The 14,023-nt window shown below is 38.6% G+C and overlaps 1 protein-coding gene across 1 annotated transcript in view; it reads right to left on the bottom strand.

Moving 5' to 3' along the window:
• Positions 1 to 14,023, bottom strand: part of otog (otogelin) — a 103,189-nt gene that overhangs the window by 75,626 nt on the left and 13,540 nt on the right. The window contains exons 9-12 of the mRNA XM_034299740.2: positions 6,396 to 6,526; positions 6,214 to 6,320; positions 3,292 to 3,401; positions 2,875 to 3,000 (exon numbers count right to left, since the gene is read on the bottom strand). Of these exons, the coding sequence (XP_034155631.2) occupies positions 2,875 to 3,000; positions 3,292 to 3,401; positions 6,214 to 6,320; positions 6,396 to 6,526 (474 nt within the window). The remainder of the gene's footprint in view (positions 1 to 2,874; positions 3,001 to 3,291; positions 3,402 to 6,213; positions 6,321 to 6,395; positions 6,527 to 14,023) is intronic.

The following is a 14,023-nucleotide window of genomic DNA, read 5'->3' as shown; positions in this document are numbered from 1 at the left end:
GGTTTGCTAGTGTGCTTATGATCAGTGTCCTGTTGCATTACCCAATTCCAGTCCAGCTTAAGCTGCTGGACAGATGACCTCACATTTGTGTCAAGAATATTCTGGTATAAAGTGGTGCTCATCGTTATCTCAATGACTGCTTGTTTCCCAGGTCCCATGGCTGCAAAACAAACCCAAATCATTACCTCTCCACCACCAGGCTTGACAGTTGGTATAAGGTGTTTGGGGTGATATACAGTTTTAGTTTTTGCCAAACATGGTGCTGTGCATGATGACCAAACATCTCCTCTTTGGTTTCATCAGTCCAAAGGATAATGTTCCAGAACTTTTGCAGTTTGTTCAGATGCAATTTTGCAAACCTAAGTCATATTCTTTTTGGAGAGAAGGGGCTTTTTCCTGGCCACCTTTCCATGAAAGTCATACTTGTTCAGCCTTTTTCTGATTGAGCTATCATGAATGTAACCATTTAATGTGCTTACAGAGGCCTGTAGGTCACATGCTGTAGCTCTTCAGGGTTTTTTTAATGTCTCTGAGCATTAAACGGTCCAACCTTGCACTGAACTTGCTGGAATGCCCACTCCTGGGAAGATTGGCAACTGTCTGGAAGGCCCTCCATTTGTAAACAATCCTTCTCACTGTAGAACAGTGAATTTCAAATTGTTTGAAAATGGCCTTATAACACTTCCCAGATTGATGAGCAGCAACAATTGCTTCTCTGAGGCCATGGCTGATGTTCATTCTTCTTGGCATGATGTAGACAAACACCTGAGTTATCCAGAACACAAAGAGTTTACTTATTTTTTCCCACCTGGTATCTGAATGTTCCTTTAATTTTCAGGAAAAAATAATTACATATTGTAATCTGTTGTGTTTTTTGTTGTCGTCTGAGGTTAGTTGTTTGTTTATAGAGGTAGGTGAGGACCATTCAATTGTTATTTAGGCCCTGATAAATAAAAACATAAAATTAAAAGGAGGGTGTACTTTTTTACCCATGACTGTACGTATGGCAAGGACAGATGACATGCATGCTCAGAACAGCAAGCATGGTCGTTAAAACAGAGCACAAGCTGCCATGAATCGTGCACAAAAAAGGTATCTGTGAGCACGGAACATGAAAAATGAAAAAGAGAATAAACCCTTAGTGAGTGAGAGAGGGTGAATTCTCCAACAAGAAAGTGAAACTGCATGAGAGAATGAAACATTTCCCTACTGAAAAATTCAGATTGGTCTGACCTTCATTGCCATCTGGCAAGTTATTTTCCAGCTTCCTTATTACTAGTTTCATTTCTACGAGCACTTACCAGCTGGCAAAGATGGTCTCCCAGCTTGACCAGTGTGGCTTGTTAAATTGTGGCTTTTTGGTAGCTGGTTAAACCAAGCCGGATTTTTCAGCAGGGTTGAGAGGTTGAAACATTTGTGTGCAAATGTGGGGTTTACAATGGGAGAAGAACATGTTCATCTCAACCAACCATCACTGCATGGTGATAGTCAATATGGAAATACATAAGATAGGTCTGTATTTTTGCAATTTGTTTTTCTTTTTCACAGTTCAGTGTAACAATTGAGAGAATCTATTTAGGGAGCTAAACAGATACATGCTTTTTCAAAAAAAAAAAATAGCTTTCAGGATGGAACAGTGCCACTGCTTCTTCGAAGAGCACAAATGCTGCTAAGAATTGTGGACCACTTCATTTGTTTTCAGGCAGGGAGTAGCCCTGTTAGTATTTCATTTTTTTGTTTCTTTTTTTTTTAACCCCTTTATGCCATTTTCTTTGTTATGTCTAGCATTTCTGGCAAGGCCATGGGTTAAATAAAGGATGGGTCGATGGGGGGTATTCAGCGAATAAACAGTATTTAATTGCAGTTAGTTAAATTAAAACTTGTTTTAGTCATAGCATCACAATGTCAAAGTCAGATCAAGTCTTTGATAACAGTATGGACTGATATTCACAGAAAAATATAGAATTCTGTGTAAGAAGCAAGAACTCATATTTTTCGATAAACAAACAAATAAATAAATAAATAAATACTTGCCTAAAAGAGGCTTAACAGTATTTGAATGTGCTCTTCTATCAACAGAAAAAAAAAATGCAGCTACCTACAACACACTATATGGTCAAAAGTATGTGGACACCTGACCATCACACCAATATGTGGGCCTTCCCCAAACTGTTGCCTCAAAGTTGTAAGCATACATTTGTCTAGGATGTCTTTGTATGCGGTAGCATTAAGATTTTCCTTCACTGCAACTAAAGGGCCCAAACTCAAGGGTTCATAAAAGCATGGTTTGCCAACATGGTAGCTTGATGTGGAAGAACTCAAGTGACCAGAGCCTTGACCTCAACCCCACCAAACACATTTGGGATGAATTCGGATGAGATCAGTGCCCAACCTCACCAATGCTCTTGTGGCTGAATGGGCAGAAATTCCCACAGCTACGTTCCAAAATCTAGTGGTAAGCCTTCCCAAAGGAGTAGAGGCTGTTATACGAGGGGGGACCAACTCCATGTTGATGCCCATGGATTTGGAATGGAGACATATGGGGGTGTTGGTCAGGTGTCCACAATCTTTTGGCCATATTGTGTACCTCTCTAAATTGTTACAAATCCTAAGCCTATGAATTTCCACATTTTTTTTTCATTGTCTGTCACTGAAATTTTTAGTCTGAATTGCATGGATAGATGTAAATATCAGGAAATGAAAGTTGAAATTCTGATCTATTATCTCATATACATCTTTTGAGTTAAAACTCAAATGTCTTCAGTGTTTAGCAAAAACAGATGTATTAGCCTTGCCATTCCAATACTTTTGGAGGGAACTGTAAATGATGGTTTCATAAGTATAAACAAAATGCAAGTTTAATTTCTTATTCACCGTCTGGACAGTAGCAGCCATCCAAACACTGTAGTTTGCTGTCAATGCAGATGTGTTCAATATTGCAGTGCACAGGACAACATGTGATGCACTCTTTGTAAAGGAGCTCTGCAGGGCATTCAATCCCTGCACAAACCAAAATCAAATTCAAAGATTTCACATTCCATAAACTTCAAACTATACAAATGATTAAAAAAAAAATGCATAACACCATGCATATTACAAAACACACATGTACAGTTGCAAAGGAGTCATTTCTCTAATATAAGATTCAATACCATACTATTTTTTATTATCTAACTCATTCTCTTTCAAATACAAATACAAATTCAGACATGACATTATACACAACAAATATCATACAATTCATCATATAACTCAACACTAACCAGCAAATATTGCTTAAGTGTTACATACCACATAGAGGAAAATGTGTTCTCCAGTTGTGTAATGGGTGTCCAGCATGAGCACATGCTCTTGTATATTCAGTGAACACTTGACAAACCATATCACCACTGGAACCAGACCTACCCATTGGAATTAGTAACATTACAAAAAATATGAAACACACACACACAATATTATCACCAAAAGAAATAAAATTACTATGATATAAATTTAATCAATTAATCAAGATCTCATAAATCATCTAGGTTTTCAAACCTACTGTATGTTCAATAATAATGCAAAACACCAGCCATGTATCTAAATGTGATTCTATGAACCAGGGGAGCTGAGAATCACCTGACTACCTTCTTGTGTGTGCATGCTGAAACCTTCCAACAAAGTCACAAATTCACCATATGACAAAGTATTTGCTATAAATAGTATGACTGTTGTCATACAGCCATTGTTTCTTTGGAACCTTCTCACCAAAGTTCCTAAATCAGTGTGGGTTCGATATGACAAGGAACACTGGTGTTTATTCAGTGTTCACTGAACCACAGGTAGATATGTAACTAGTGTCCTATTTCACATCTCACAGGGTTATGTCATGAGGACTGGCTGGAAAGGTGTTTACAAATGAATACCACACTCACACCACTGGGAGGGGTGAAGTTAACCCTGAAGAGCCTGGAGAAAGAGCAGAATAATATCTGGGTAGCAGCAGTGCAGACATCTTGGAAGAGCACACCTTTAAGTGATGCCCATGAGGAGGAGACACTGGCATGTGGAGGGTGGCATGTTATGGTGGGGGTTGAGCATTCATCTTGCAGGTCTTAAGGGACTCCAACACAGGGTCGGAGATCCCATGGCAGGTTGTGGGAGACAGAGTGTTGGATGAAACTACCTTACTCTTCTCAGAAAGGTTGTAATAAGGTTAGGTTAGATAGAGCACCATAATGTGTGTGTGAGTAGGAGGCACCTAGGAGCCAGCCATCCAATCATGGTAGTATCCTGATCCTCTGGCCATCAGAGTTAAGAGAACTGCTTGCATACATCTTGAGATCACCCTTGATGTAGAGAAAGGTCAAATTTTAAAACTTTTATGTGGAGTGTTCATTGTGCAGATCCACTGATATGAACCAGTCCTGTGGCTTCTTGCATGAAATATATATAATAGCCTTAGAATGTGAATGGGGAGGGCTTTTAGGAACCAATTCAGTCCTCTCAAATCTAGAATCAGACAGAAACTACAGCCTTTCTTCTGAACAAGAAAGTATGCTGAGTAGAACCCCTTGTTCTGAACAGTAGTGTTTAAGTCTCAAACAATGCTGATGGAGTTTTGTGGTCTTGAAATGTAGAATTAGACCACAGTAACCTAAGGGTGCCATGAGGCTGGTCTATTTGTATATGGAAAGCTGCCCCATGTCCTGGCCCAAGTGACCCATTTCTAGGAGCTAGGCTTCTCTTGATGGCCCTCCATAGAGGGATCAATATCTGCAGATTGAAACAATCACTCCAATACAAGCAATAGCATATTTAATGAATTGCCTGCATGTGCCATGCATGAGGTATCATACGATTTCACTATGGACTTGGTGCTAGAACATTGTGCAATTAGACTGACGGATATCTGAACAAGTAAGAAGAATGGTCCTATGGGCAATAAAATGGGCTCTATTCAATGACCTTCTGGCAAGGCTTCACTGCTAGAATTACTGATTTCAGTAAGTCATGTCTGACACCAGGTTGGCCATACATCTACAGTGTGCCTCAGATAAATTTCTGGTCTTTTTACTGTGCTTATTAGTCATTGTCCATATATAGTGTTCACACCTAACAAATTGCCAGATTCAATCCAAAATCATGATAAATCGGCCACCTGGCACGCAAGTCAGTGTTGTTGCACAGTCAGGTCAGGGGATGTCTGAAGTAAAAACTGTTTCCTAACTGCTGAGATAGCAAATGCACTGCTGGTGCTCCTCATTGGCTTCAAAGGGGTTCAGACATTAAATGTATGAGTGTGAATCTGGTAGAAAAAGCTCATTAGTCACTCAGTGCAGAAGCTGCGTATTATCTGAAACAGCCAACTAAGCAATATACTGAGATCAGCATGTGTTACGGTGCAGAAAATACTTTAGTAATACACGGTAGTAAAATGTAACTACATGGAGAGTAATATAGGTGATGGAGGGAAGCTGACTCTTGTGCCGGTGAGACTGCCAATGTGGCTAAACTACTGGGCTAGCTAGACGGTCACATTTTGTGACTTTGTTGAAGATCTCTGCATGCGTGTGCATGCATACAAGAAGACATCTAGGTGATTCTCTTTGTCCCTGGTTAGGAGGGGTTAGATAGAACAGCATGTTATGGTACAAAGAAACAACAAAAGCACAGCTAGCTTTACATTATCTACTGCTTTATATTACACAATACAATAGTCTAACGTTAGATAAACTTTACTACTGCTGAACTGTGCTTAATATCCTCATGCACAGTTAGGCCATTTGTATACAATAAAAAAGTGAAACTGATGGCAGCTTATTAGCTAGCAAATTTGGATACTTTTTTAAATTAACATACACATACATATAATAGCTTACGTTTACACTCAGTGAAATCAATTGGTCCCTAGTACCTTTCATTCAATTTCATCAGTATTTTTTTAAGTGGTCCTTTAAATTAAATGTGTCAGTACGATGTCCAAGAATGCGGGATAGGGTGCATCAGCACATCTTCAAGTCCACAGACGTAAATATGTACTTGTCTCAAGTCTATGCATGACTACAACGGTCAAATAAATTCAAGCACTGGATGATTAAATATGCAATAAAATTAAAAAAGAGAGGAAAAAAACCCTACATTAGTTATGGAGAGATGAGGTTATTTAGAAAAAACTCTTTGTAGTCTTTGTAGTTTCTAATATGGTGTCAGTGTCAGTGATCTGATACTTACAGGCAGAGGTCATTAGAGCAGCTGGCCATGTATGAATATGGACTGACAAATTCATGGCAGGATTTAAATGGATCTTTCAGTAAAGATGTGCACACCTCCTCCACTTTCTGCATTAAAAAGTCCTGCATTACTTGGGCATTTTCTATGTACAGTATTAATTCACATATATGTGTATACAGTACCAGCAGATTATGGGGTTCTTGTGCAGAACAGGGAAATGAATAGAGAGATGGCACCATCGGACATGTGAGTTGCTGTGGCTCCTCCTCCATCCAACTGTTCCCAAACATGGCAAGATTGTCTGTGACCACACCTGGACCACCCAAAGCACAATTATTAATCTTCTTACCCAATTACAGCATAAAAAGCATACCTGAATTATTCGCATTGCAGCATTAAATCAGAGAATGTGACACAAAACAGGTTAAGCTCCTTAAAGTCAATATTAAACAGACACCATGAAGCTCTAGTCACACTAGTGACTAGAGCAACACTAGTTGATCTCCTGTTGAGAAAAGACACATAGTCACCTGCCACTTTTATTAGGAACACTTGTATGCAATTATTCAAACAGACAATCATGTGGCAGAAGCACAATGCAAAAAAACATGCAGATACAGGTCAAGAGCTTCTGATAATGTTCACATCAAACATCAGAATGGGGGGAAAAATGTGACTTTGACAGTGGCATGTGTTGGTGACTTTGTAGGTGCCAGATGGACTCAGTGTCTTTTACTATTTCCAGCTGCTTTGAGTATTTTAGAGCCTACTGATTTCCTGGGATTTTCATGCACAACAGTCTCTGGAGGTTACACAGAAAGGCTCAAAAAACAAAAAACACCCAGTGAACAGCAGTACTGTGGGAGGAAACGTCTTGTTGATGAGAATGGCCAGACTGGTTTGAGCTGACAGGAAGGCAGAAAAGCACATGGTAGATATGAAGCAGGAATACAACCTGGACAGGATGCCAGTCCATTACAGAGCACCATGCACTTTCAGACACTCATTCACACCTAGGGGCAATTTATTTTAACCAATCCTCCTACTGGCACGTTTTTGCAATGCAGGAGGAAACCAGAGTACCTGGAGGAAGCCCGCATGGACACAGAGAGAACATGCACAGAGTAACCCAAACTAAGGATCAAACTTGGGACCCTGGAGCTGTGAGGCAGCATTGCTAGCCGCTGCACTATATACTATATTCAAATGCAATCAAAGCAAAAAGCAGTATTTCTTACAACTAATTAGAATCACCTCCAATAATGGAAAAAAATGTACAAATTTGAAAGTCTATTATCCAGTGAAGACACTGTATCACTCCTAGTCAACAAATGGGGAAAAGACCTCAACATTAAAATGGATGTTAAATTTGTAAATCCGCATTTAATATGACTAGAGTTAACATACTAACTTTTCCTCAATATAAGATCATTTATAGAAAACATCACAAAACACACCCTCAAGAATGTATTAGTTTAGATGAACACTCACACGTACCATGTAAGACGCACCTAACAACCCATCAGTAATTACTAATGTTTGATTTATAGTACGCATTTATCCACCATCTACACGTTTATTCCCTCTTTAGAAATTTCCACCCTGATATCTCTTTTCTCTCAATCTCTCTTTCTCTCTCCTTTTTTACATATGCATGTGTGTATATACAGTATATATGTATATACAGTCATGGGACAATGAAACCACACTCCTTCAATTCAATGTTTTTAGTTATTAGGACTTAAATAACAATTGTGGGGTCCTCACCAACTTCTATAAACAATTAACCCTAGGTGACAACAAAAAAACACAACAGATTTAATTTTTTTCCCAAAAGTAAAGCAACATTCAGAAACCAGGGGTGAAAAAAATAAGTATATCCTTCCTAGTTCCAAAATCCTTAAGAGAGTAATTAGCAGCCAGGTGTTACTAAAGAAATGCACAAGATTAGTTAAATATCAAGGAGCATGACTAACCCTATAAAAGCAGAATATGTGGCAGTTTGGTGTTCTGCAGAACCCGAGGTGTGTGTCTATATCATGTCAAGAAGAAAGGACATGACCCATGACCTCAGAGAAGCAATTGTTACTGCTCATGAATTTGGGAAGGCTTATAAGGCCATCTTCAAACAATTTGAAATTCACCATTCTACAGTGAGACGGATTGTTTACAAATGGAGAGCCTTCAAGACAGTTGCCAATCTTTTCAGGAGTGGGCCTCCCAGGAAATTCAGTCCAAGGTCAAACCATTTAATGCTCAGAGATATAAAGAAAACCACAAGAGCTACATCATGTGACCTGCAGACATCTGTAAGCACATTAAATATTTATGTTCATGACAACACAATCAGAAAAAGACTGAACAAGTATGGCTTTCAGGGAAGGGTGGTTAGGAAAAAGCCCCTCCTCTCCAACAAGAATATGGCAGCACAACTTAGGTTTGCAAATTTGCATCTGAACAAACCATAAAAGTTCTGGAACATTATCCTTTGGACTGACAAGACCAAAGTGGAGATGTTTGACATGCACAGCACAATGTTTAGCAAAACCAAACACAGCGTATCAACCCAAACACCTCATACCAACTGTCAAGCAAGGTGATGATTTGGGCTAGGTTTTGCAGCCAGAGGACCTGGGAAACTTGCAATCACTGAGACAATGATGAACTCTTTATACCAGAATATTCTTGACACAAATATGAGGCCATCTGTCCAGCAGCTTAAGCTGGGCTGAAGTCATGTAACAGGACAATGATCTCAAGCACACCAGAAATTCAACATCTGAATGGCTAAAAATGAAGGTGCTGGAATGTCCAAGTCAAAGTCCAGACTTCCACACATTGAGATGCTGTGGCGTAAGCTGTGCCCTCAAACATCAAGTGATCAAGAAGTAATGTTGTAAAGAAGAATGTGTCAAAATTTCTCCAAAACGATCTGAGAGACTGATAAACTCCTACAGAAAACATTTATTTCAAGTTATTGTTGCTAAAGGTGGTTCTACATGTTAGGGTGTACTTGTTTTTCCAACCTGATTTCTGAATGTTGGTTTAATTTTCGGGGAAAAAATTACTACATATTGAAATCTGTTTTGTTTTTTGTTTAATAACATGAGGTTATTTGTTTGTTTACAGAAGTTGGTGAGGACCACACAATTGTTATTTAGGCCCTAATAACTAAAAAACATAGAATTGAGGGAGGGTGTACTTTCTTTTTTCCATGACTGTTTGTGTATGAATATACAAGGGATATAGAATCAGGTCCATAAATATTTGGACATTTACTTGGTTATGTTTTTTTTAGCTGTTTATCGCAGTATATTGGTGTTGAAATTAAATAGAAAATATGCACTCAAAGTGTAGACTTTCTTCTGTAATTTGAGGTTATTTACATCCAAATCAGGTGAACAGTGTAGGAATTACAGCATTTTCTATATGTTTTTTTAAAGGACCAAAAGTAATTGTACAAACTAGCATAACCATAAATTAAAATAGTCATTTTAGTACTTTTTTTGCAAATCCTTTGGAGCCAATGACTGACTGAAGTCTAGAACCCATAGACGCTGGTTTTCTTCCCTGGTGATGCTCTGCTAGGCCATTACTGTAGCTGTCTTTAGGTCCTATTGTTCTTGGGGTGTTTTGCCTACAGTTTCGCCTTCAGCAAATGAAATGCATGTTTAAAAGGATTCAGGTTAGGTGATTGGTTTGGTCATTGCAGAACATTCCTCTTCTTTGTCTTAAAAATGGGTTGCTTTTGAAGTATGCTTCAGGTCATTCTACTATGAGTTGATCTTTGGCACACCTGTCCTTTGGCGCACCTGTCTGTTGTTCCAGAACTGTACAGACTTTTTGTTACTATATATTCCAAATGCAAAAGCCACACTTGAAATGAACTCATAATTTCAACTCAATTCAACTAATTTCAACTCAAAATTTATCTGCTTATTTGGAAGCGAAATAATGAGAGAATAGCACACACCTGGCCATGGAACAGCTGAGCAGAAATTTGTCCAATTACTTTTGGTCCCTTACAATGCAGGGCCCATATATGAAAATTGCTGTAATTCCTACAGTGTTCAGCTGATTTGCAAGTTGAAAGTCTGCACTTTGCGATCATATTCATAAATTAATTTCAACTTCAATATACTGTGGTAGACAGCTAAAATAACAACTTTGTCAGGACCTGACTGTATGTATGCATACAGATGTATACAATAGAAATTTGTATGCATATACTGTAGATGTATGTCTAAAATATTATTTGTTTCTGTAAACAAAGTATTAGCTTTTGGAGCCTTTAATATTAATTTTGATAATCCGCAAGACCCACTGTGAACAGTGTTTTCTGTCCATTCTAGATTCAGTAGGGGTTAATCACAAAGTAATATGATTTAATACAATCATCTGGATTAAATATAGATAATATAGTCACACTTCCACAGTCTGAAGATATCTCAGATCATCTCATTTAAAATGTGTCTTAGTCATAATATATACACTTTGCCATGCTACCGCATCAAAAGTACATTCATGTACATTCACATACAAGACATTCAGCTACTGCACAGAGTTTTATCACTAATCTCCCAGAGTTATCAGCTTTGACTGGATCACCGTCTGACCCCACAGAACTTGATCAGGTGACTGATGGCTTAGAGTCAAAGTTCCAATACAGTCGAGACAATGTAGCTCCACTTTAAAGAAAAATACATTCAAGAGAAAAAAAAACCCACCATAGTATAATGAACACGAATGCACCTTAAAACAGACCACTTGAAAATTAGAAAGTAAATGGCGTCAAACTTAATTGGTAGTATTCCAAACTTCATTCCAAACTAAGGCTCTTAGTGCTGTTAGATCAACATATATCTCCACCCTAATAGAAGATAACAGTAATGAATGATAACAGATAAAAGTAATGCTAGATTCTTATTTATTACTGTGGCAAAATTAACTAGGAATAAGACCACCACAGAAGCATGCACACTGTCAATATATAGTAGTGATAACTTCATGAATTTTTTCAATGACAAAATTGAAAATACCAGGCAAAAAATTCAAACTATTAATTTAAACCCAGACAATCTGACAACTAACTTGCAGATGCTGTTATGACCATATCAGATCAATGATTAGAATTTTTTACTCCCCTACAAGAGACTGAACTAAATTCAGTAATTTCCTCATCAAAATCAACTTGTGTACTAGATCCCTTACCCACACATTTCTTCGAACAGATACCACCAGAATCTCTTCAATAATCAATTCTTCCCTTAACACTGGCTATGTAGCTAAATCCTTTAAACTAGCAGTTATCAAATCCCTGATTAAAAACCTGACCTCAACCCTTGACAGCTGTCCAACTATAGACCAATATGAAACCCCCCCATTATATCCAAGATCTTAGAAAAGGTTGTACCACAGCAGTTATGCTCATATACATAGGAATAACATTCGTGCAAGTCTGGATTTAGGCCTCATCATAGCACTGAGACAGTGCTGTTTAAAGTGGTAAATGACCTACTGCTGTCCTCTGCTCAGGGTTGTGACTCCTCGCTTGTGTCGCTTGACCTTAGTGCAGCTTTTGACACCATTGATCATATTATCCTCCTTAATAGACTAGAAAATATTGTTGGAGTTAAGGGAATGGCCCTCTCCTGGCTCAGGTCTTATTTGACTAATTGTTATCAGTTTGTAGATGAACAATAAAGGTAAAGTTTGGTGTTCCACAAGGTTCTGTTTTGGACCCACTGCTTTTTCTCTATATATGCTACCTCTTGGTAAAATTATTCGTAAACATGGTATTAGCATGTCACTGTTATGCTGATGACACACAGTTATATGTTTCAGAAAAGCCAAATGACAGACACCAGCTTAATAAAGTTGAGGAATGTGAAAAGGACAATAGAAACTGGATGCTTATTAACTTCCTTTTACTTAATTCTGACAAGACAGAAGTACTTGTACTAGGACCAAAGGCAGCTCGAAGGAAGCTTTCTGATTACATAGTAACTCTGGACGGACTTTCAGTTACAACATTTGCATCAGTAAAAGACCTTGGTGTGATTATTGACTCCAGTCTCTCATTTGAAGCTCATGTAAATAACATTACTAGGATAATCTTCTTTTATTTCAGAAATATTGCTAAGATAAGAAATATAATGTCACTACATGATGCAGAAAAACTAGTTCATGCTTTTGTTACCTCTAGGTTGGATTATTCCAGTAGGTGCTTAAACAAGCTCCAGTCAGTCCAGAATGCACCAGTCCTTACTAGAACCAGAAAATATGACCACATCACCCCTATCCTATCCATACTGAATTGGCTTCCAGTAAAATTTTGCATTGATTATAAGTGTTTGGATTCAGACACAGTCCTGAACCTTGGATAGCTTTAGGATTGTTTAAGTCTAGTATGAAAATATATTTGTTTAGTCGATCCTTTTGTTAATAGCTTTCTTCTTAGGTAACGGTGCAGATCTGGAGGGTTGATGGGCATAAAGTGTTTTGGTAAACTGGGATGTTTGGATGCTGTCGACCCCCCAGACCCTGACTTTTCCACATTCACTCAGGCTTGTTGACAGTGGAGTGGCTGGCCGCTTTTGTCCCAGGGCACAATTATGTCTGTGTTACCTTCTGGCTCTCCCTTTTAGTTATGCATGTCATAGCTGGTCTTGGGCCAGTGTCCCTGCTTGCACACTGCGCACAATGTGCACCTTAAATCATTACTGGACAAGAGCATACGTAATAATCTGTGTTCTCCCTCTCTTCCCCCCCTTCTCTCTCTCTTTCTCACTCTCTCTCTCTATCTCTCTCTCTCCCCCTGTCGACCTACCCATGCTAATTCAGAGTTACCAGTGATCCTGACTCCTTCTGCTCTCTGGACCTGCTTGATCCATCCTGAAGCTCTACTTGTGTTTGGAGTTTTTGTCACCTGAAAATCACTCACTGATACTAAGGATGGCCCCACATGGACAGACTCACGATCACCATGAGATTACTCTGGATGGTGCCACATAGAAACCATAAAGATGGCTGTTCATGTTCTATCTTAGATAGCTTTAGGACTGCAATTGCTAAGAACAGTTTGCACTTACTTCTCCATCATTGAACAGTTAATAAGTCCAGCTTGATACAATAGACTTTAAGTTAAAACTGTAATGAATTCAGAAATGACTCTGACACTTGTAGAATTTTAAGTGAACAGGCAGCAACAAAATCACAGAAGCCTGGACCAAATGTTACCAAGGAACTCCACTTAGTTTGCCACAGGAACCACCTAATTTCAGCTATCTTGTGAACAACAGAGAAAACATTAGGACATCCCTGACCAAGTGATGAACCCTCTCAGCCACAGAAACCTCTGTCAAACTCACTGGTTTAGGTGGTTGGCCAAGACCAGATGGCTCACCCAACAGGATGGTAAAGCTGATAACTTTCTATAACAGAAAAGTGGGGGTGACTCACCCAAGGACCTTCATGGAACAAGACAGGTACACAAAGTTCACCACCATTCACAGATTCCACAGAACCCAGCTTTAACAAATGCATCAGGTTACCTTACATCTCCTGAAAGGACTATGACTCTTAAAATGATGCACCATGGTTTGAAAAACTTGTAGCCTTTTTAATGTCAGTCCTTATATGTACCATCCCTATAACCACCAGTTCATTGTGACGCTTTTGTGCATTTAACAGGTATCATTATGTTAATGAGTGTATCAATAACAAGTATGTGATTTTTGGTATGTGTGATCATTGTTTAATTTCCTAAGTGTTGGGATAAATTAAATTTGCGTACAATGTATTACATCCA

The sequence above is a fragment of the Pangasianodon hypophthalmus genome, chromosome 25, assembly GCF_027358585.1.
Source record: "Pangasianodon hypophthalmus isolate fPanHyp1 chromosome 25, fPanHyp1.pri, whole genome shotgun sequence".
NCBI classification, from domain to species: Eukaryota; Metazoa; Chordata; class Actinopteri; order Siluriformes; family Pangasiidae; genus Pangasianodon; species Pangasianodon hypophthalmus.
This window is presented reverse-complemented; position numbering and strand designations above follow the sequence as displayed.